Below are 23,200 nucleotides of genomic sequence, written 5' to 3' on the forward strand. Positions count from 1 at the left end.
TCTGACTTCTGGTTTCTGGGCATCCAGATTGAGGAAGACATGGCCTGGAAAGCAGTGACTGTAAAGTTTTATTCCATTCTAATCTACAAATTCTCATATTGGTACAACATCATTGTCCTCTCTTCTCTTTGACTTGGGTCTAGGAGGGTCTCTGGTCTGATTGGATTGCTCTAAAACACTAAAATGAAATATCCCTCATGTACACCTCTCAGTCTTAGCCCATTTCTTCAATGACCACGGTTACTGTAATAGTTTTTTTTATCTATGTAACAGAAAACAATTGTGTGTAAAACTGAAAAGAAAAATTTATTTTAGATTTTACGGTAACAATAACAGCCGCGATTTGACATCACACATTGCACCCATACTGCCAAGCATGCCATTGGAAGAAAAGTAAAAACTGGTAAAAATGCCTAGGAATTTGAACTGGAAGCTTTGGGGGGAAAAAAACAAAAACTTGGGTCATCTGTGGTTTTCATCCTGGTCGTAGAACTGTGGACCAGCTCTACACTCTCAGCAGGGTCCTTGAGGGTGCATGGGAGTTTGCCCAACCAGTCTACATGTATTTTGTGGACTTGGAGAAGGCATTCGACCGTGTTCCTCGAGGAATTCTGTGGGGAGTACTCCGGGAGTATGGGGTATCGGACCAGCTAATTCAGGCTGTTCGTTCCCTGTATGACCAGTGTCAGAGTTTGGTCCGCACTGCCGGCAGTAAGTCGGACCCGTTTCCAGTGAGGGTTGGACTCCGCCAGGGCTGCCCTTTGTCACCAATTCTGTTCATTATTTTTATGGACAGAATTTGTAGGCGCAGCCAGGGCGTTGAGGGGTTCCGGTTTGGTGGCTGCAGGATTGAGTCTCTGCTTTTTGCAGGTGATGTGGTCCTGCTGGCTTCATCAAGCCGTGAACTTAAACTTTCACTGGATCGGTTCGCAGCAGAGTGTGAAGCGGCCGGAATGAGAATCAGCACCTCCAAGTCTGAGTCCATCGTTCTCGCCCGGAAAAGGGTGGAATGCCATCTCCGGGTCAGGGATGAGATCCTGCCCCAAGTGGAGGAGTTTAGGTACCTTGGGGTCTTGTTCACTAGTGAGGGAAGGATGGAACGCCAGATCGACAAGCAAATTGGTGCGGCGTCTGCAGTGATGCGGACTCTACATCGGTCTGTTGTGGTGAAGAGAGAGCTAAGCTAAAAGGCAAAGCTCTCAGTTTACCGGTCGATCTACGTTCCTACCCTCACCTATGGTCATGAGCTTTGGGTAATGACCGAAAGGACAAGATCGTGGGTACAAGCGGCCGAAATGAGTTTTCTCCGTAGGGTGGCTGGGCTCTCCCTTAGAGATAAGGTGAGAAGCACTGTCATCCGGGAGAGACTCGGAGTAGAACCGCTACTCCTCCGCATTGAGAGGAGCCAGATCAGGTGGCTTGGGCATCTGGTCAGAATGCCTCCCAGACGCCTCCCTGGGGAGGTGTTCAAGGGCAAGTCCGACCGGTAGAAGGCCTCGGGGAAGACCCAGGACACTTTGGAGAGACTATGTTTCCCAACTGGCTTGGGCCAAATTGGCCGGGGAGAGGAAAATCTGGGCCTCCCTGCTTAGGCTGTTGCTCCCGCGACCCAATCTCGGATAAGCGATAGAAGATGGATGGATGGATGGATGAATGGAAACTTGGGTCGTCCTCTTGCACAGACCTGCTTGCTCCCTCCAACTTGTCCTGCTCCCTTGATGTTTAGAGACGAATGAGGAAGTGGTGAATTTTCAACATAAAGGCTAGTATCACATTTTGAGGTCTTGATCTGACAACTCTTAAGTTTGCTGAAATGTAGAATTACTACAGCGTCTGCTGGGACATTAACACGTCGGCAGCTGTTCAACTCCCATGGAAAAAAAGCAGGCACACTTCACAAGTAAACAAGTGACGCTGGGAACACAGAGGTAGGTAGGATTGCTAGATTTATGATGTGCATAAAGCACTTTGCGGTTCCAATCCTGCCTCACAAACTGCCACTTTCATATTAGGTGTATTATCATTCACAGTAGCGATGCCATAGCTTCTATGTTTCCAAAGTGGTGTACGCCAATTGTAATGGGGGTACAAGAATAAAAATAAACAATTATCGCTGAACACTCGCACTCACGGCGTAAGAATGGAGTAGAAAGGAGACAGGGCAGGGCATGAGGTTGGTCATTGCGCTGTGTGTATTATATGAACAAATAAGTATGTTTGATTATTTTGTGCATTAAGAGTTTTTAATCATGAAGATTTTGTTTATATTGGTGTTCTAGTCCCTGCACGGCACAGCGGTGAAAACCTGTCACTGTGAGTGGGGATTCCCCCCAAAATTAGGCTTTATCGTTGGTTGCATGTATTTTTAAGTACTTCCGATGCTGCTTTATCATGATTGTTAAACGCTCCCCTTCAATTTGGTATTAAATACGTTTTCCTCCATTGGTTTGGCTCCTTTTTTGAAACAGGAATTACATTCTCAAAACTCTAGGATCATTTGGCCAAACAGTCTTACAGTTGAGCACAACACCATAGCTCACTTGCTAATCTCTCTCCCAAAACTGTTCATTCATGCTTCAAAGCTAATTCCTTTCCCATATGACTAGTCAGTACCCCCAAAATGCAAAGATCATTCTCAATTGCTTTGGCTCATTTCCTGAAACGGACCAGACTTTCTCAACACTCTTGGTTCTCTTGGCAAAATGAACTTGGATGGTTCAGCACAACCCCATCGTTCCCTTTGCAAAAGCTCACATATCTCCCAAAACACTTTACTCGTGTCAAACCTAAATTTCTTTCCCATATAAATTGTCAGTGGCCCCAAAATGCATCGTCCCTTTGGCATTATGTAAGCACTGCAAGTCAAAATGTATGGATGTTATGCCACTATGGCAGAGGACCATTGAAATTTCCCTCATGTCCACCTCTCAGTCTTAGCCCAGTTCTTCAATGACAATGGTTACTGTAATCGTTTTTTTTTTATTTTACGGTAACAATAACACCTAAGATTTGACATCACTATATAAATAATAGCAATATATAAATAACAATAAAAACTATATTTATTCACAAAGTAACTTCCATACATCGGAGTACTAAGAAAACGTGTTTAGCTTGACATACTGTAATATAAACACAAACAAAAACGTAGGTAAATGATGTCGCCTACAGTAGTGTAAATAAAGGTGGAGTTTCACAACTGAAACTCGCCCTACCTGGGCGTCCACATCCTGCTGTCTGTTTGGGCAAAGACAGACAAAGACTCATACAGTAAATGGTATCCATGGTATTACAGTATATTACAGACAAATTCTGACAATTGAACAGACTATTGTGCATGTGATGACTTATACAACGAAATGATGCCAACAGGTTTTGGAGAAAACAACCATTAGACTTGAGAATCGACAATCAGTTTAGATCACTGGTTCTTAACCTGGGTTCAATCGAACCCTAGGTGTTCGGTGAGTCGGTCCCAGGGGTTCGGCGGAGCCTCCACCACGGAGGTTAAGACACACTGGACCCATCGTGTCAATTCGTGATGACACGCCACCGTTTAGCCATCACTGGCTGCAGATAATCACATTACATTGCTTGCCTTGGCCAATGAGTGCTACAAAGAATTTAGCGCACTCATGATGCGTTCCATTTGTACTTGGAAGTTGGAATTTCCAAGTTCCTAGCGGGAACACCCGACTGAAACGCCCCCTGAAGTCGTAATGTTCGACTTGGAAGTCAGAGCATCCACACCACCTCTCAGTTAACAAGGAATGCCTCGCGTGTAAACTTGGCAACTGGAACACTTTTAACTCGGAGATCACGTCACTCTCACTCCGATTACCAACTTCCGAGTACAAACGAAACGCACCATCAAGTAGTCAACGTGTTACTGATGTGGGAGTATGTCATGTGATTTCGTTCTTTATATTTTAATCCATACTATGTCGAGCAAAAAAAAAAAGAAAGTGGTCGGACGAATATGTACAGCATGGATTCACTTGTATCACGAACCGTGACAGGAGTCAGCGTCCTGTCTCTGTCATTTTGTGCACCAGTAAACAAACATAACTATGTCTTGAATTAGAAAAAAATATATATTTTATTTTTCACGAAAGAAGGGTTCGGTGAATGGGCATATGAAGTTGGTGGGGTTCGGTACCTCCAGCAAGGTTAAGAACCACTGATTTAGATCAACACCATCTGTTCAATTGGAGATTGTGCTAAATGTAGGCTAACTCTGCTAACTGTTGCTACCTGTACTTAATCATTTGCGAAGATGGTCTGAAACATGTACAAAGACATTTGCAATTTGATGAAATGAATGAGAACTTCAATTCTGTTGTGAATAATTGTCAGGTCATTTGTAGGTTTGTATTCGGTTTTACGAAATGAGCCAAACCAATGGAGGAAAACTGTAATATGCAGACTTGAACCATAGCCATCCTGAGTGGACGATAAAAGTGATCAATTTCAACCCCATTCAAACGTAAAGATGCCAACATCAGACTGGAATAAAAGATATGTAGGATTACTTATTTATCAGCGCTCATGTGAAACTTTATCGAAATGTGCCAATGCAAAATACAAAATTTTGACCTGGAATTACTGTACAGTTAATTAACCAATTAATTATGTTAGATATTTCAAGTTAATTAATTTTTAAATGTGCAGGAGTAGGGGTAGATGGCTTCAGGTCAAATGTCTGAAGTGGTACACGATAATAAAAAGTTTGGGAACCACTGCCATAGCTCAGTCTGACTGGCTTTTGGCTGCCCTGTTCTTGACAGACAGAAGATCTTGTGACACGCCGGTGCGATTATGGGCACCGTTTCACTGTGTCTCATTGTAAACATACAACTCCAGAAGATGGTAGAGATACATACATATTTGGTCCCAAATGCTGATAATATATTGGATATTGGATAAGATATGATGACATTATTGAGTGCTAATGTGCATATTTGTTCAGTAGTTATTCATGCTAGCAAACGCATCAAACAGTGACGTATAATCTCTCTTCGCCTCTAGCTGCCCTGTTTCCACAAGACAGCTTTTCACTTAAACAAAATATATCATGTTTTAATCCAACAAGCTCACATTACACCCCTATAAATGCAAACAAATGATGAATAAAAGGGATAAATGAACATTTAAGGTTACTTTGACCTTCAACGAAGACGTGATTGTTGCCAAAGATAGGATGTGGCAGCGACATAAACACGGTGTTTTGCCATGAGTGATTTCTTGAATTCAGTAGTGTTTCTCACCTCAAGTCTCTACTTTTATTTTAATCACAGCTGCAAAATAAGCCAAGATGGAGCCAAAGAAAGTCACAAGTGCCAGCATTTTGATTAAGGTGAGAAATGCTATTGAATTCAAGAAATAACTCATAGTAAAACACCAAGGTAGTGTCCCTGTTGATCTCGCTGCCACATCTTGTCTTTGGCAACAAGCACATCTTCAATGGTCAAAGTAACCTTAAATGTTCATTTATCCCTTTCAGTCATCATTTACAGGTATGTGCATTTAGAATGGTTGTATTCATGTGAAACTATAAAAACGCGCTTGTGTTAACTTTTTTGGCTTTCTGGAACAAATTAATTGGATTTACATTATTACTTATGGGAAAAATGGATTTGTTTAAGACTAAGTTTGGGGAATTGTGGAAGGGATTAATGACGCTATATGGCAGAACAGTTAAATGGAGGAGGAGGCAAACAGTCCTATTTACAGTCATATTTAATTAAACATCAAGAAAATACACTTGTGGAATTAAAAAATAGACTTAATCTTCAAATGAAAAGATATTACCAAAAGGTTGGGTCAGCATCTTAACTTACAGTGTCGTAACAATCATATCTACTCCCACAACCAATGCAAAAAATCAAACATGTTAAACCAAAGCAACCTGCAGGTAACATACAGGTATTGATAAAGACACCCCCACACGAAAAAGATGAGCTTTGCACATTTATCAGAGTAAATTCAGCAATCGTGCAAGTCATGACTCTTGGTGTGTCGTCATACGACTATTGAACATACAGTACGTGAAGTACATGAAAAAGACAAATCAGTATTGCATGACAGCTTGGTGACTCCAACTTGGAAGATAAGACAACTCAAACTGATCTGAATGGTGCAACAAAATACACACAGCAGGTCTGCAACATTTTGATGGCATCTTGGTAGCAAAAACTGAGAATCTTATCTATAGAAAGACATAAAACACAGCAGTGATGTGTGATCACAAATGTGATACATTGAACTCCACTTGCTGATGGAACGTCCACAGCATGTTTGTGCATTTCTGTTCAGATAGTTATCGTCGGTGCTTTAAGCCTTGGCCTACCCTGTACTTTGGTTTTTAAGTGATAGTTACTTATTTCCTGAAAAAATATTTCTCTCTCTCTCTCTCCATCTCTCTATATCCTGTATATGTATGTATGTTGTAGTTCTTGAGTGAACCATTGTCGATGAGAGTGTGACAGCTGATAGTCAGCGTGTCCTCCTGTAATAAACAAAGGCTGCTACCAAAACCACGGATGCAACTAAGGTTAATGTCCTCCGGTGAGACCATCCACTGATGACACCTTCCTAGAATGAAGGACACAAAGAAGAAGTACGGAATGATATATACATTATCATCATTCTTCCATACCCAACCCAACTGCATGACTCACCCAGCCCCCTTGCTGAACAAGCCAATAGTAGAGCTGCTCCCTGATAACTTGGAGCACCCAGCTGGTGACAAGTCGGATGTTCTCTAGATGGTTTGTGGTCAGTGCCTTTGAAATCAAATCCAAAATACAACAGAATATTTGAGGTGGCATGCGAATTTGATAAACTCAGCATTTTCATATACACCAACAGAAAACAACAAATGAATTGTGGCTCCTGACATATTTGCAATGTAGTGTAGTGGGTTTTTGATCAAAGCATTATTAGTATTTATTTATTTATGTTTTAACTAATGGGAAAACCTATCCAAGGTATGATAGGAAGCTACCTAGCATGCTTTGCGGGTTATACATTAGTATAAAATGTTATTACCAATGTTTACCAGAAACTTTACCAACAGTGGTGCCTGTGGTTTTATCAGAGCGCTCGTGATGCACAAACACCTAAAATACCCCTTGACTGATTAGGCTAAATCAGGTTAGAAAAATATTATTACATTCCTAGAAGGAGCTCAGGACAGGAAGTGGCGTTGGGGGTTCAGAGTTGAGTCTGACTTTGGGTCAAAGATGCACAGGAGCCCGTGTCTTTATTAGGGATTATTATGCTTGTTGTGAGATCATTCAAACCTGCAATAAAAGCCTGTTGTCACGGCCAACAAGTCTGGTGCTTGTGTGTCTCACCCAACATTACAGCACATTACTGACACCTCGTGATCAGACCACAATTTGAAAGCGTCCATATTTGTATTTTAGTTCATTTAGCCGCTTTTATGCATGAAAAAGCTAAATTTAGGCCACAATATGCATATTTGTGACTAATGGTAGGCTGTATTCAACCACGAAACAGCAATCATTTATTATTTAATACATTTTTGAAAAATTGTGAGGGAGCGATGTTCGAACCGCAAAGTGACAAAGGACGACTCTATTGGTGCAATCATTGATAAATGGAAGAAAACCAAGATAACAGTCAACAAAAAATATGAGTCCAACAAAAGCATTCCCACTGTCAAACATGGAGGTGGAAACATTCTGCTTTGGGATGTTTGTCTTACCAAAATCCCTCCTGAGAGGTGTGCAACCCTGGTCAGCAACCTACACTACATCCACAATTATTAGGCAATTTGCATTATTGATGATTAGTTTTACTATTTAACAATAACAGTGCTCTTGGTCAATCCAAAATGTAAATAAAATTTGAATGTTTAAGGAAGTGAATGTGAGGTTTTGGCTTTTGTTGACAATATCTCAACAAATGTGCACAATTATGAGGCAACTATCAGTGTGCAGAATTATTACGCGACACAAAGAATAACAAAAATATTCCCATCTCACTACTTTATTTTCTTTCTTTTTTTTTAAGTCAGAATGATAAACACAAACTTTACAAATAAATATTTCTGACATTTCCAAAAATAAATCAGTGGCCAATGCAGTCACCCTTCTTTTTAATAACACGGAAAAGCCTTCCATGCACGGAGTCTGTCAGTTTCTTAACCATCACCTTTTTGTGCAGCAGCAACCAAAGCCTCCCAGACACTGTTCAGAGAGGTGTACCTTTTTTCTTTTCTGTCAATCTTACATTTAAGAGACCACAATTACTCATAAGGTTTAGGTCAGATGAGCAAGGAGGTCATGTCATTGTTTTTAAGACCTTTACTAGCTAGCCACGCAGTGAAGTACTTGTATGCATGAGATGGGGCGTTGTCCTGCATAAAAATCATGGTCTTCTTGAAAGATGCACACTTTTTTCTGTACCCCTGTGTGAAAAAAGTGGCAGTAAGTTTGGGAGTTCAGTTTGAGTCCATCTTCAACCTGAAAAGGCCCAACAAGCTCATCATTCCAGCCCTACCCAGGACCCCAGGACCCCACCTCCACCTTGCTGGCGTCTGAGTTAGAGTGGAACTCTCTGCCCATTGCTGATGCAGCCACGGGCCCATCTTCTGGTCCATCAAGAGTGACTCTCATCAGTCCATATAACTTTTGAAAAATGTGTCGTCAGATATTTCTTGGCCAAGTCATAGCCTTTCAATGTGTCTCGTTCAGTGGTGGTCGGGTTTCAGCCTTTCTCAGCTTGGCCATGTCTCTGAGCACTAAACACCATGTATCGTACTTCTGGGCGCTCCAGGTAGATTACAGTCCTGGAATATGACAGCACCGGAGGATAATGGGTTCCTGGGAGGTTCATGTTTGATTTTTCTCAAATATTTGGCAGTTCATTTGCATCTTTTTCTCCCGACACGTTTCTTGCAACCCTTTTGTGCACTTGCAACAAAACATTTAATGGTTCTGTGGTCACGTCCTAATATCTTGGCAATTTCGGCAATTGTGCTGCATCCCGACAAAAGATATTTTCCAGTTGTTGATTTTTCAGAGTCTGTTAAATCTCTTTTCTGGCCCATTTTGCCAGAGGAAAAGAAGCTGCCTAATAATTGTGCACAGCTAATAAAATGTGTTGATCTCCTAAGGCTACATCCTCCGTCAGTACACACAAGCACACCACCTGGTGTGCTTAAACCCAATAGGCATTCAAGTTTATGCAGCTTTAGGTTGGAAAATATCCATAAAAATGAGAATATGGTCAAAATACTGCCTTGCCTAATAATTGTGCACACAGTGTAAAGAAATATCTGACCTCTGTACTTGTAGTAAGGCACATTTTGCTTTGGGATCAAATAATTATTTCTCTCAATCAAATATAAATAATTTCATAACTTTTTTTAAATGTTATTTTTTCAGGATTTTATTTTATTTTTTACATTCTGTCGTTCTCTGTGACAATAAACCAACCATACACAGTGAAAACAGTCAATTATAACTAACTTCATGACGTTCAGAATGCGTAGATTCTACTTGAATTTTCTTATGAACCACTGTGGAGGCAAAGAAGGTGTTACCTTGTATATGAGTCTGTATGCTAAATGGAAGAGAGCCACCACTCGACCCCAGTTGATGCCGTCAGCAAAGATGTTCCTGGCCACTTTCATGAAAATATCCTTAGCACAGTTACCTTGAACCTGGTTTATTAATCTGTGAGTAGAGAATAAACAGACATACAAGTGTTTATTGTAGATGTGAGTCACCTGCAGTAAAAGGAATACAACAATTATCTGTTTTGACTTCATATCATATTACATTTATTAGGACACTTTTGCAGAACTGCTGGAAAAGTGAATTTCCCTTGGAGATAAATAAAGTAGATATCACATCCAAGGGTTTCAGTTCCATAGGTATTTAATATTATATATTTGCTGTTTTTTTAATATGGGTGTCCATGTGCGATATCAACCACAACAAAAAAAAATCTCGGATTATACCGGCCTCATCTAAAATCTCCGATATACAGTACAGTGTCCTCCAGAAGTATTGGAACAGTGAGGTCATTTTTGCTGTAGACTGAAAACATTTGGGTTTGACATCAAAAGATGAATATTAAGTTGGGCCCATAATGGACACACAATCAATCACAATCAAGACTAGCCACTTTCGGCCTTCAATGTAAGAGCGGCACACATCCTGTAATAGTGGTAATAAAACAAAGGCGTCTTAAAAAAAAATAGCTTACATTAATAAAATGATTGCAATTGCATGTACGCAAGCACAGATGCAATTGTTTGTTGAGGATTCTGTAGCAATGAAATGTTAGAAAAATACTTGGCAAAATTGTCCAATTATGTATTTGATCAATACATTTTAGGATTTTTGCATTTATTTAACAGTCATTTTATTCACATGCAAACACATAATCTATAATGATAAAATTGGTGTAAAAAGAAAAAATTTGAATTAAAAAAATTAAAACGGAATTTAGGAAAAAAATGTAATGGATTTCATAGGCCCTTCTTGATGACGGTACCGTGCCAACATTGGCACAGAGTTTAACAATGCGATTAAGCACATTAAAGCAGTTGATTGAAAAATTGTGGAAGACAAACATAAAAAATTCTCAAACAAAAGTTGAACGGACTAATTTTTTAGGTTAATCTGTGTACTTTTTGTCAAATTCCAGTTGCTATTCTTCTTGCTCATGAGGACGGGTGTCATGATACACTCAGCTCACAAGAACAAGATGAGACAATATTTTAACATTCCGTTTTAGAAAACTACAATGACAAATTATACTGTAGGACTGGACAAACAGACTTTTTTATTTAACCGAGTCACAAAACAATGGAGGTACATTTTGAAATGTTTAATAACTTTGACTTAAGCATGATGCTTTAACTGCTTTTTTCACAAATTGTAACAAAAATCAAAATGATAAAAGTTAAAATAATGACGGCAGTTGTAAATCTCTTTGTGTTAGACGCTTCAATATGTATCTAGATACACGGGTTACGATACAATTCAAAATGATAGATTTTACAAATAGAAACATTTGATACGATTCAACGGCTACATTTGTTGATGTAGACATTTATCTACATTATGAAATAAAGAAGCCAATTCTATAAAGGTGGCATTCATACTATATTTTCCAATGTGTAAAAGAGCACATCATATCGCCAAGCATGCTGTAAGGCAGGGGTGCCCAACCTCCCAAACAAAAGGCGCAATGACAAAAAAAAAAATGCATTAAGGTAAGATTTGATGACGTTATCCAGTGCTAATGTGCATATTTGTTCGGTACACAACCTCAAGTTAATTCATGCTAGCACACATCAAACAGTAAAGTATAATCTCTCTAAAAACAACCTCCAGGCTCGTACTCGTGGATGACGGCTCTCTATTCATTTTGTGCTTTTAATTTGATGCGTCTGTGTAGGCTCTCAGTCGTACAGGAGTTGTCCATCGAGGAAAAGGCTTCTTGAGACGTCATCTGTACTTCTGTGTAGAAGGTGTCGGACGTTTCGCTCCTCATCCGAAGAGCTTCGTCAGCAAACTAATAAGTGCTGTTAGCTTAGGCCTTAAATACAGTAAGAGTGGGCGGAATTGGTGTGCCAACACCCTCCTCCTATTGGTTCGTTACACTAAGCCTGGGCGGAGCAGTGGTATAATCCTATCCTGTTATTCACACCTACGATAAAAGGGAAGTGTCGCTCCCTGAATTGGGTATGAACGACTCTGATACTGGCTTGTTAGCATCTATTGTTCTGGCTCGGCCCTGCCTTCACCTCATTTGCAAGACTAAGAGCTGTGGGTTTTGGTCTCAGTAACCTGCTGAACACAGGGTCCAAATTAAACCTCAAACCACCATTCCGATTCAATGATGGGTTCTGTTGTTTGACAAAAATAGCTTCCTTTACTCCTCTTTCAAACCATCTGTTTTCTTTGGCCAAAATCTTAACCTCGCTGTCCTGAAAAGAGTGATTGGTAGCTTTCAGGTGTAGATGTACTGCTGATTGAGGACCACTAGCATTGTCCCTGCGATGTTGATAAAGCCTTTTTTGGAGCATTTGCTGAGTTTCCCCAATGTAGTGCTCTTTGCATTCCTCATCTTTACAGTGGATGGAATAGACCACATTGCTCTGTTTCTGGTTTGGAGCCTTGTCTTTAGGATGCACCAATTTTTGTCTCAGGGTATTTACTGGTTTGAAATAGGTAGGAATTTTGTGTTGCCATAAGATCCTCTGGAGTTTTTCGGAGACCCCCGCTACATAAGGGACTACCACTCCTCTCCTTACGGAGAGGAGAGGAGTGGTAGTCCTCCTTACGGAGAGGAGAGGAGTGGTACAAGCCAGTATCAGAGTCGTTCATACCCAATTCAGGGAGCGACACTTCCCTTTTATCGTAGGTGTGAATAACAGGATAGGATTATACCACTGCTCCGCCCAGGCTTAGTGTAACGAACCAATAGGAGGAGGGTGTTGGCACACCAATTCCGCCCACTCTTACTGTATTTAAGGCCTAAGCTACCAGCACTTATTAGTTTGCTGACGAAGCTCTTCGGATGAGGAGCGAAACGTCCGACACCTTCTACACAGAAGTACAGATGACGTCTCAAGAAGCCTTTTCCTTTTAATTTGATGTTGTTCCTGTCTTAATTTTAATAAACGCATAATAAATAAGACACTCTAATGTACACACTGCTACTATTTACTGTACATCCATTCTCGTCTTCAGTCATGGTAAGCTACGGAAAATGTGGGACAATCCTTTCACCGGCAGCCCAGGCTCTTTAAGAGATGCACTGTCAGCCGGTTCCTAGTCTTGCGATACCCGGTGCATGTCCCTACAATTGATTAATCTAATAGTTTATGGCAAATTTTGTATTAGTCCAGGAGGCTGCTACCAATGCAGCCGTATCTCTCACTTGTCAAACTGGATATCCGGTTGCATCGGTTTATCGTTCACAACCCTAATAAAAGACACACGTAAAATACATTGCAGTAGATTTGTGTTTACGCAAAAAACATTTCCCACGATGCTTAGTGCGCCAAACCAGAAAGTAGTGAAATAGCTTTTACAATCACAACTCTTACGCAGCGATCGTGTTTTGACCTGACTACAGCTTCTGCTTGGACATCAACACGGCAGCAACTGTTCACCTTCGATGGAAAACCAGCTACACGTCACGAGCGAGAGACGCTGGGAACATCAAGGTTTATTGTGTGAGTTCAAGAACTTAAACCTTTAAGCGCCAAAACAGCGACGACCAACTTTGCTGAACTTAACATGCCACGGAGACATAGCGGGAATGTTGAAAATCGCAGAAATAGCGGCAGTCGCAGTAGAATGCGCGGCAAGAAATACTCTACTAATAGTGAAGGAGGCAGCAGTGATGTTCAAGATCGTGCTGTAAATGAAGATGATGATGATGGCTGGGTTTGCTTGAGGGCGAGGAAGGGTATCATAAGTGGATCAGACATTTTGATGAGCCTGTTGGATATCGTGGAGACAGGGATCTGACAATTTCTAAGCCTGGTGATGTTATACTATGCAAATTAAATGAGTAAATTTACTCCCATCACAAACTTTGGGTCATACTGATGATTTTTCTCATTTACAGTATGCCTTTATCTCTAACCACCACTTCTTTTCTAAAAATACGTTTTTATTTGATATATTATTAGATATTATACTAATCTGCTTTATCACCTATAACACAAAGCTTACATAGTTTATAGAACAATATACTGACCTAAATTGGATTGTCAGTGTACGCAAAGTAGCCCCCTCTTTCCATTTTTCTACTGTATATGCTATATCAATATTTGTATTTTTTTAAAGAATTTGAGAATTTTAATTATTGGAGAATGCCAGGAGATTGTAATTGCATTTTAATTTAATCTCAATAATCTCAGCGCAACACCACCATGCAGACATGTCTGTGGTGTACCGTGGTGATGTTAGTTTCACGGTGGATGTCGGATATTCGGCTCCGTAGCTACAGCGGTAGTTTCCCCTCAATGTGCCCTGACTGCTGTGTCATTGTGCGGGGAGCTCACATGCAGTGGCGGAGCTACGTGGTAGCCGTGGCCACCGTTGGTCACCATCTGGGCCACCCCACTGGCCATGTAGACGTTTCAGGTATCAACTTATTGCCACCCCTATGTGAGTAATGGTCTCACCTTGGCCACCTCAATTAAAAATTTCTGATGCCGCCACTGCTCGCACGGCAAGTGCTGCTCTTACTGCTGGTTGTTTACACTATGTACCGTCAATAAATTACTATTTCTCTGAAGAGAGTTTGTAAAAAAAAAAATAATAATAAAAAAAAGGTCATATACAGTCATGGAAAAAATGATTAGACCACACTTGTTTCTTTAGTTTATTGAACCATTTGTCAAATATAATGATAACAACACATACTGTATAGCTCATAGCTCATAAGAGTTTAATTTAAGAGCTGATATCTAGCAACTTCCATGGTTTTCTTGATGATAACCAAAATCACTGAAGTTCCTACAGTACATAAATAGCTAATAGCGCTATACTGCCAAAAAATGTAACTCTTGTGAGCTATTTTTGTTGTCATTGTTATATTTGTCCAAACAAAAGGTACCTTTAGTTGTATCAGGCATTAATATGAACAAGAAACTGAAGAACCAAGGGTGGTCTAAGAATGTTTTCCATGACTGTATACTAAATCACACCACAAATTGATCTATAATCAAGTCAAATGATTAGTCCTACCCTAAACTATTTTGCACGCCCATTTTTTCAAATTTCTCACAGAGGTTTGTTACAAAGCCAAACAATATCATTGGGCCCGATTAATGACAAAAAAGTAAATTCAGCAATACTTTGGGTACATTATTTGTAATGTTTTGAAGAGCTATTTTCATAACCATAATCAATTCCACATATTCATGTTTGTAACAAATGATTAATATTAAAAAAAAAAGGATCTGGATCTGATCGGATTGGCAGGACTATAAAAAAAGTTGGATCGGAAGCCAAAAAATGTGAATTGGGACATCCCTAGTAAAGACATGATCACTTATCTATTTCAAGCATACCGTTGGAGCTCAGCATTCCTGTTCATCTCATCTGCAATCTTGAGCAGCTGTTCCACAACTTCTTTGATTTGTGGATCCTGCTGTTCACTTGATCTTCCACCCAAGTCCTCAGAAGAAATGTGTTGACTGGGGTAGTCTGTATTTATGCGCTCAATCACATACCTGCCATAAAGAAAGCTTGATTAACGTAATACTACAATAGATGTGCAAAAAAGCTCAAATGGGTAAAAGAAGCTGAAATAACCTATCCCACCAAAAAAAGGCCCTTGATAAGCCCGCTGACATGTAAGAGGAACAAAGCTTGTCTCCTCTGAGCCATGCAGCATTGGCAGCAGGGACAACATCAGCACGTGCGTGGGGTCCAGTACAGTAGTAACGGAAATGCGGAAGTAACTTCAGACTCACACTGACTAAAAGATGTATCCACTGGGTAAAATAAGTACTTGCAAAAAAAGAAGAAGGTTGTGTTTGCTGAAATTGTCAGGGACAGAAGCTTGTCCTGCAATACCACAATGACCGTTTCCAAGCATACTTCAGTAAGTAAAGTCCATTAAAAAGCTGTTATATTACTTACCCTCTGAGGACAATTGCTCCCTGTTCTATGATGGGATCATCAATGACATCTGTTTAAATTAAAAAAAAAAAAAGGTTTCATTACAGTCATTATTTGATTCGCAATTACCATTTGTTAGAGAAAAGAAAAAATAATTTCATACTGAAGTAGTCATACTGTAGTAGGATTTAAAAAAATGTGATTCCGTTAGGGGTCCAACATGCTAAATTGGTTCGGTTCGTACCTCGGTTTTGAGTTCACTGTTCGGTTCATTTTCCGTACAGTAAGGGAACAAAATGAAGAACAAAAAAATGATTATCTTTTGTGTAAAACGATTTTTAAAACAAAACATAACAAATTGCAATCTGCTGGCAGGTATTTCAAGAAATAGAATTCTCATATATTCATATGAGAATTTATATACTGCTCAAAAAAATTAAAGGAACACTTCGAAAACACATCAGATCTAAACTGGGGGGAAAATGATCTTTAATATCTTTCCTGATAATAAGTGGGTGATGTATTAGTAACAAAATGATGCCACATAATTTGATAGAAATGAAAATGATCACCCTATAGAGGGGGGAAATCAAAGACACCCCAAAAATGAAAGTGAAAAAATGATGCAGCACACTGGTCCATTTAGCTAAAATGTCATTGTAGCAACTCAAAATGATTCTCAGTAGTTTGTGTGGCCCCCACGTGCTTGTACGCATGCCTGACAACGTCGGGGCATGCTCCTAATGAGACTATGGATGGTGTCCTTGGGGGATCTCCTCCCAGATCTGACCCAGGGCATCAATGAGCTCCTGGACAGTCTGAGGAGCAACCTGGCGGCGCCGGATGAACCTAAACATAATGTCCCAGAGGTGTTCTATTGGGTTTAGGTCAGGTGAACGTGGGGGTCAGTCAATGGTATCAATTCCTTCATCCTCCAGGAACTACCTGCATACACTAGCCACATGAGGTCGGGCATTGTCGTGGACCAGGAGGAACCCAGGTCCCACTGCACCAGCGTAGGTTCTGACAATGGGTTCAAGGATTTCATCCCGATACCTAATAGCAGTCAGGGTGCCGTTATCTAACCTGTAGAGGTCTGTGCGTCCTTCCAGGGATATGCCTCCCCAGACCATCACTGACCCACCACCAAACCGGTCATGCTGAATGATGTTGCAGGCAGCATAACGTTCTCCACGACATCTCCAGACCCTTTCACGTCTGTCACATGTGCTCAGGTTGAACTTGCTCTCATCAGTGTGGCACCAGTGGTGTAGTTGCCAATTCTGGTGGTCTATGGCAAATGCCAATCGAGCTCTACGGTGCTGGGCAGTGAGCACAGGGCCCACTACAGGACGTCGGGCCCTCAGGCCACCCTCATGGAGCCTGTTTCTGATTGTTTGGTCAGAAACATTCACACCAGTGGCCTGCTGGAGGTCATTTTGTAGGGCTCTGGCAGTGCTCATCCTGTTCCTCCTTGCACAAAAGAGCAGATACCGATCCTGCTGAGGGCTGAAGGGCCTTCTACGGCCCTGTCCAGCTCTCCTGGAGTAGCTACCTGTCTCCTGGAATCTCCTCCATGCGTCCAGGTACCGTAGTGATGCCCTGGTCCAGATCTGGGAGGAGATCCCCCAGGACACCATCCGTAGTCTCATTAGCAGCATGCCCCGACGTTGTCAGGCATGCGTACAAGCACGTGGGGGCCACACAAACTACTGAGAATCATTTTGAGTTGCTACAATGACATTTTAGCCAAATGGACCAGTGTGCTGCATCATTTTTTCACTTTCATTTTTGGGGTGTCTTTGATTTCCCCCCTCTATAGGGTGATCATTTTCATTTCTATCAAATGATGTGGCATCATTTTGTTACTAATACATCACCCACTTATTATCAGGAAAGATATTCAAGATCATTTTTCCCCGAGTTTAGATCTGATGTGTTTTCGAAGTGTTCCTCTCATTTTTTTGAGCAGTTAAGGCAAGTTTAAAAATAATCATATTGACTTAAGTGTTTACAAAAAGGCTAACTAGCTAGAAGTAATAGAACAATTAATATTATTCTGGTTAAAGATACAAGGTTTCTCCCGAGCTGATTTTAATCTGTTGACAGATGGCTGCTGTTCTCTAGATGACGGCAACACATAAACCCAAAATATATATAAAAACCAACTCCTTTGGCTCCATTATTTCATATTTTATTTGGTTGGTTTTATGTCTACTTTGTGGACTCGACGCCACATCGCATGAAGCAAGAGTGTGTGAACACGGGACATAACCAAGGAGTGTTCCAAAGGCTAAACTGTCCCATTTCACATCATTCCAGCTTGGGCTGCGATATGACCTCAAACCAATATCAAGATAAATTGGGCAGCTTTACCTCAATAATGGTAAATACACGATTAATTCCCGACCACTATATATCTTTGTCATCTGAAAATAACTGCAGGAAATGCAAATTAATTGCTTTTCGTTGATTTATTGACCAACTGGCACACATTACTTTCAGTGAAATATAATGCACGTAATGGGACGCACCTATTCCGCCTATAAAGCCTTATGAAAAAACCTCCAAACAGCGCCAACAAGGCCCATTTACATAATGTGCTTTGGGTGGTACGACAGTTTTCAAACTGACTTTGCATTTTTGTGTTATTTTGCTCAACATCTTTGTGGAACCCAAAATAAACATGACATCACGTCTCATGCAATTGCATTACTAATGGCTACTTATCACACTGCACAAGAAGAACAGCATTGATATCAACTCAACCTACCACAACCATGTCAGGTAATAATAATACCATTTAGAAATATAGTGACTTTCTCAATTCTATTCAATTCCAGACATTCCATTGTCATGTTATTTGCCTATATGTGTGTGCCATGGTGTCTTTAGAAACTGGCTTGATAACCATCATCAAAGTAATCATTTACACAATGAAAAGAGAATTTCACATGTTCGTAGCCAAGTGACCATCTATTAGTGACATCAAATAAAGCATGAAATCCTTAAAAACTGCTACCAACAGCAAACTAATCATGGTTTCCAATAGAAACACTTTTATAATGTTTTTATTATCTTGTTCTCTATTTGTGAATTGTCAGTTTTGCATAATTGGCCATGATGTACTTTTTTTTTTAAAGGCTTTAAATATCCATATATTTCAAGTCAAGTATTTGTGTATCATCTGGAGCGGCGTTCCGATAAATACAAACAGAAAAAAAGGATTTTTAGCGCATGAGTGGGAAAACAGTATAGTTCGTCACAGAGAGCAGTCATCTTTCCTGCAGCGCTCCAGTATCCAACTGATAACATAGCGAGTTAGCTACGTCAGCGAGTGCAGCTTGTACGGCTGAGATGTCATCACGTGTCAACAAAAGTTGCCGATGTGAAACAAGAAAAGTTGAAGGAGACAAAATGCGCCAAAAAATTACTCTACTTTGTTTCACCTTGTACCGACTTATTTCAGGAGCAAAATGCGAATTAAAGGGTTGAAAACGTAGTCGCACGTGTGCTCCCTTTTTACTTTTTCTACTCGCACCGTCTATTTCTAGGCGCATATGCAAGTGAAATGCTGGCACTGTACAGCCGCTTCTTCATTTGAACTATCAGCCATTCCCTCATCGTCTGTTTCCCTTCTTGTTCAGGCTGGATGGGTGGAGTCATGTGACTACACACACTGTACCTCGTCTGAAAGGGGAATAAACATAGCATGCCAGCACACACAGTAAAAACAAACAAAAAATACTTCTATTTTCTTTTTTATTAAAACACCAAATTTATCAGCATGGGCAAAATGACATTAGTAGCAAATTTGGTAACGGTAAATTTTCGGTTTATCGCCCAGGCCTAATTCCAGCCATGCAGCTCGAGTACTCTAATAGGGACCCAACCTTCGTCAACTGCATAGGCTGGGTCCTTGAAGGATGTAGACCCTGAAGTGGGACACAGCTAGTGCTAGGTAGACTACAGTGTTGAGTTTTGCAAGGAGTTTGAAGCATGGTCCATCACTAGCTCTGTGTTAGGTCAAATTATGTCACCACTACATCATGTCCTGGTCAGCCCACCAACACCAAAAATGGTAAGCTGTGAAAAAAACCTCAACAGAAAAAGCCTCACCATCGTAAATTGTAATAAATAGAGTGCACAATATTATTTTCCAATGTGTATGTGTATGCACTAAAAAAAATAAACAGTTGGTCATCACACTGAAGATTTTGAAAATTTTTTGTTCAAAAACTATGACTTAAAAGTTATTTACTCACACAAAGTGCAAATCAAGCATTTATCAATAATAACACTAACAAGAAGAAGTAAATTTGAGCATTTTTATGTAAATGATACAACTGAGATTTTAGTACACAGTAGCAATGTTACAAAGCCCATATTTTAGCGATGAAAAAATCTGTGCAAAAACTGCATTTGTGAGGACCTCTGCTTGGACTCTCCTAACAAATGCAGTTTTTTCACATGATATCGTGTGCATTTTCATTCATATACATGTTTGTTAGGTAAATTACTTCATCCTCAATTTCGTATCGGATTTATATTGAATGTTGGACCACATCAAGTCAAATTAGTGCTTGTAAAATTACTGCAAGTACAACTTTAAGCCTTTCAAAGTCATGGACCGGAGCTATAGGATAATATAAAAGGTATATGGAATATTAATTAACTTTAATATCTATCTGCAGACAAAATTTCATTAAAATTGAATTGCTTGTTTTTTTTTGCCTGGAAATACTACATGTCACGTTTACATTGTGGTCAGTGTGGGATGAAAACGAATACACAGGGTGCTGCTGCACTGCAGTGTGAGGCATATACATGGAAAATATGACACTTGACTCTCTTCCCTGGACTTTTTGATTATCAAAAAAATGTAAATGGCTACTCTGTGGACTTTTAAAATTGATTTTCACAGCCAACGTTGTTACATATTTTGTAGTGCGACTGTACCTGCCAAGGTCCATGGGTCAATCACAGCTTTTGTCTTGACTCAATGTTAAAGCATGGGGAACAAAGGCACTATTTGCCGGTATAAAATCTGCTCTAACTTCTTTAATATTTGGGGTAGAGAAGTGAATGAGGTATCAAATTAAAGTTCAAGTCATGCTTTATCAGATAGAATTAATCACAGACTTGATTTTACAAAGTTCAACATTTTGTACCATTGTTATACACCAGGGGTCACCAACGTTTTTCCTTGTGAGAGCTACTTTTACAAAATGAAAATGGCCAAGAGCTACTCATTTTCGTAACATTTATTTTCAGAGCTTATTTTAAACCCAAACAAAGCAAATATGCTTGTTTTACCAGAACATTAACAAAATGCTGGTGTCCACAACTCACATTTTGTATTTCAGAATGCATTTCTTCCTACTGTTCTTTCATTATTAACTGAAAACCTGATTGAAAAGCAGGCTTGCAGGCACCTCATGTGGTCGTGGGCGGCTACCTGGTGCCCGCGGGAACCACGTTGTATACAAAAATATAATATTTTCTTGCACGTTTTTCATCATAAACTGAAACAGAACAAGGGATACTTTATTTTAACATGCAAATTAGTTAGAAAGTAACAAAAATTTATTTGCTTGTTACCCCTTTCAGGAGAATGACCCATACGTTTATTGACCATAATGACCGATGTACAGTACACATATGTATACATATACTGCACGTCGAACAAGTATTGCCCAACCCTGCGTCAATATCCTTTTAAGAGAAAATAATGGAAATAAAAAATAAATGTACATAATGACACAAACCAGAAAGCTTCGTTTTACCTGTCCACACACACAGTTTGCTTCAGCAAATAGACAATGACGTCACCCCACGGCCACAATTAAACAGCAGAATTATGGAAAAACACTGCCGTAGTATTTTATTGCAATAACATATAATACTAAATTATACTTTTAAAAACAACTAACAAAGAGCACACCTCGGAATACTAGCTAGTTCGTATCATTTCAAAGACAAGCCATCAACCCATTCATTCATTTCAGTCTATTCCGCAGATTTGAGATTGTCCGTCACCTGGGATTGCCAGTAAAGCAGCCTCCCATCGTACTTGCAAAGTTAAGATCAACATATTAACAATAATTTGTAAGTCTACGAGGCGCATACATTCGGCATGGCCTGTAAAAACGCTGCAAGCAAAACCAACATTTGTCCAACAAGTTATTGGCGACACTGCCTCTGATCGGCGCAAAGTAACATAATCTTGGCCGTGTTGTGTTTAAAAATGTAAACGTTTTCGCCGATGCAAATAATTTCTGTGCACTTTGGAAGCCACATAAATTCACATACCTTCCCCACCGACGGCACCTTCAACTTTCTGCTCGTCGTCGTCGTCCGTTCCTCTTCTGTCAGCCATATTCCGAGCTTCCTAGATCGGAGTGACTAAATTCGAGGAGCTATGTGATAATTTCGATATCCAGAGCAACTGTATTAATAAAAAAAAAATAACGTATGTCATATAATAACGTCTCGCTCGGACGTGGCAGTTGGGTCAAAAGTTTGTCTTCCACGGAGGAACGAGGAAGTGTCATGGAGGTACCCTGCTGCAGTTACCGCCAGTCTCCAGTGGATGAACGCGTGCATCTTTCAAAAACAATACAATAAAAAGACAAAATATATGATAAAATAATCATAATCATGACAAATGACATCATTTGAGCAGTGCTGGGCAAACTTTAAAAAAGTAATATATATATATATATATATATATATATATATATATATATATATATATATATATATATATATATATATATACTGTATATATATATATATATATATATATATATATACATACATACATATATATATATATATATATATATATATATATATATATATATATATATGTAATACACACATTTGTAAGTTAAATCAAAGGCAAATAAAGTAAAGAAACAAAAAAGGGTTTTTATTTTTGAAAAGTCCATATAATGCCATTTTTTTCATATAATGCCATTTTGCTTTGTTTCTTTATAATGCCATTGTTTTTCGTTTCTTTTTCAGTTGCTGCCATGAATTGGATTGGTGAGCGCGCTTTCATTGTGGAACTGCAACACAACGAGCGTTCCGTTTGCACTTCAATCTTGGTAGACATGATCCCGCTCGCAGCTCGAAACACGATCTTGTTATGGGTTACCAACTTCAGAGCTACTGGATCTGCATTGAGTGTGTGGACAATAATTGATCCCATTTGACTGATTTCATTTTTAAAACATAATGAAACAGAATGGCATTATATGTACTTTTTGAAAATAAAAACACTTTGTTTCTTTACTTTATTTGCCTTTTATTTAACCTACAAATGTGTCAGATCATTTTGCCTGACCCTGTAGTATAATGACACCAATAGACACTTGAAAAAGTTAGCATGTACCTGATGGACATAATATTCACTTTTCATGTCTGTGTTGCGATGTTTTGTGATCTATACTAGACTTTGGAACCCAGGATGCAGAGGACAAAAGGTACTTGTAGGTGCTGAAATAGTCTTTAATAATAACTGCAGCACATATGCATGTGGAACAAAAAACAACGATGCTGTC

The 23,200-nt window shown here is 39.6% G+C and overlaps 2 protein-coding genes across 3 annotated transcripts in view; one reads left to right on the forward strand and one right to left on the reverse strand.

The window, feature by feature from the left end:
• The window catches only part of lto1 (LTO1 maturation factor of ABCE1), a 27,705-nt gene extending 20,370 nt beyond the window's left edge, over positions 1 to 7,335 (forward strand). The window contains exon 6 of one of the 2 annotated variants that reach the window (XM_054770993.1): positions 1 to 7,335. This exon is cut by the window's left edge and continues 597 nt beyond it. The gene's annotated coding sequence lies outside the window, so the exon portion shown is untranslated. The other variant, XM_054770992.1, reaches the window with a different exon arrangement.
• On the reverse strand, positions 5,703 to 22,187 carry zgc:153993 (uncharacterized protein LOC767645 homolog). Its single transcript, XM_054770991.1, has 6 exons — positions 21,945 to 22,187; positions 15,654 to 15,702; positions 15,080 to 15,241; positions 9,575 to 9,707; positions 6,681 to 6,785; positions 5,703 to 6,594 (listed from the first exon to the last, which is right to left on the reverse strand). The coding sequence occupies exons 1-6, from the start codon at positions 22,009 to 22,011 to the stop codon at positions 6,496 to 6,498; spliced, it is 615 nt and encodes a 204-aa protein (XP_054626966.1). The 5' UTR covers positions 22,012 to 22,187; the 3' UTR covers positions 5,703 to 6,495.
• Positions 22,188 to 23,200: the final 1,013 nt, after the last annotated feature.

Source organism: Dunckerocampus dactyliophorus, chromosome 3 (genome assembly GCF_027744805.1).
Source record: "Dunckerocampus dactyliophorus isolate RoL2022-P2 chromosome 3, RoL_Ddac_1.1, whole genome shotgun sequence".
Classification (NCBI taxonomy): domain Eukaryota; kingdom Metazoa; phylum Chordata; class Actinopteri; order Syngnathiformes; family Syngnathidae; genus Dunckerocampus; species Dunckerocampus dactyliophorus.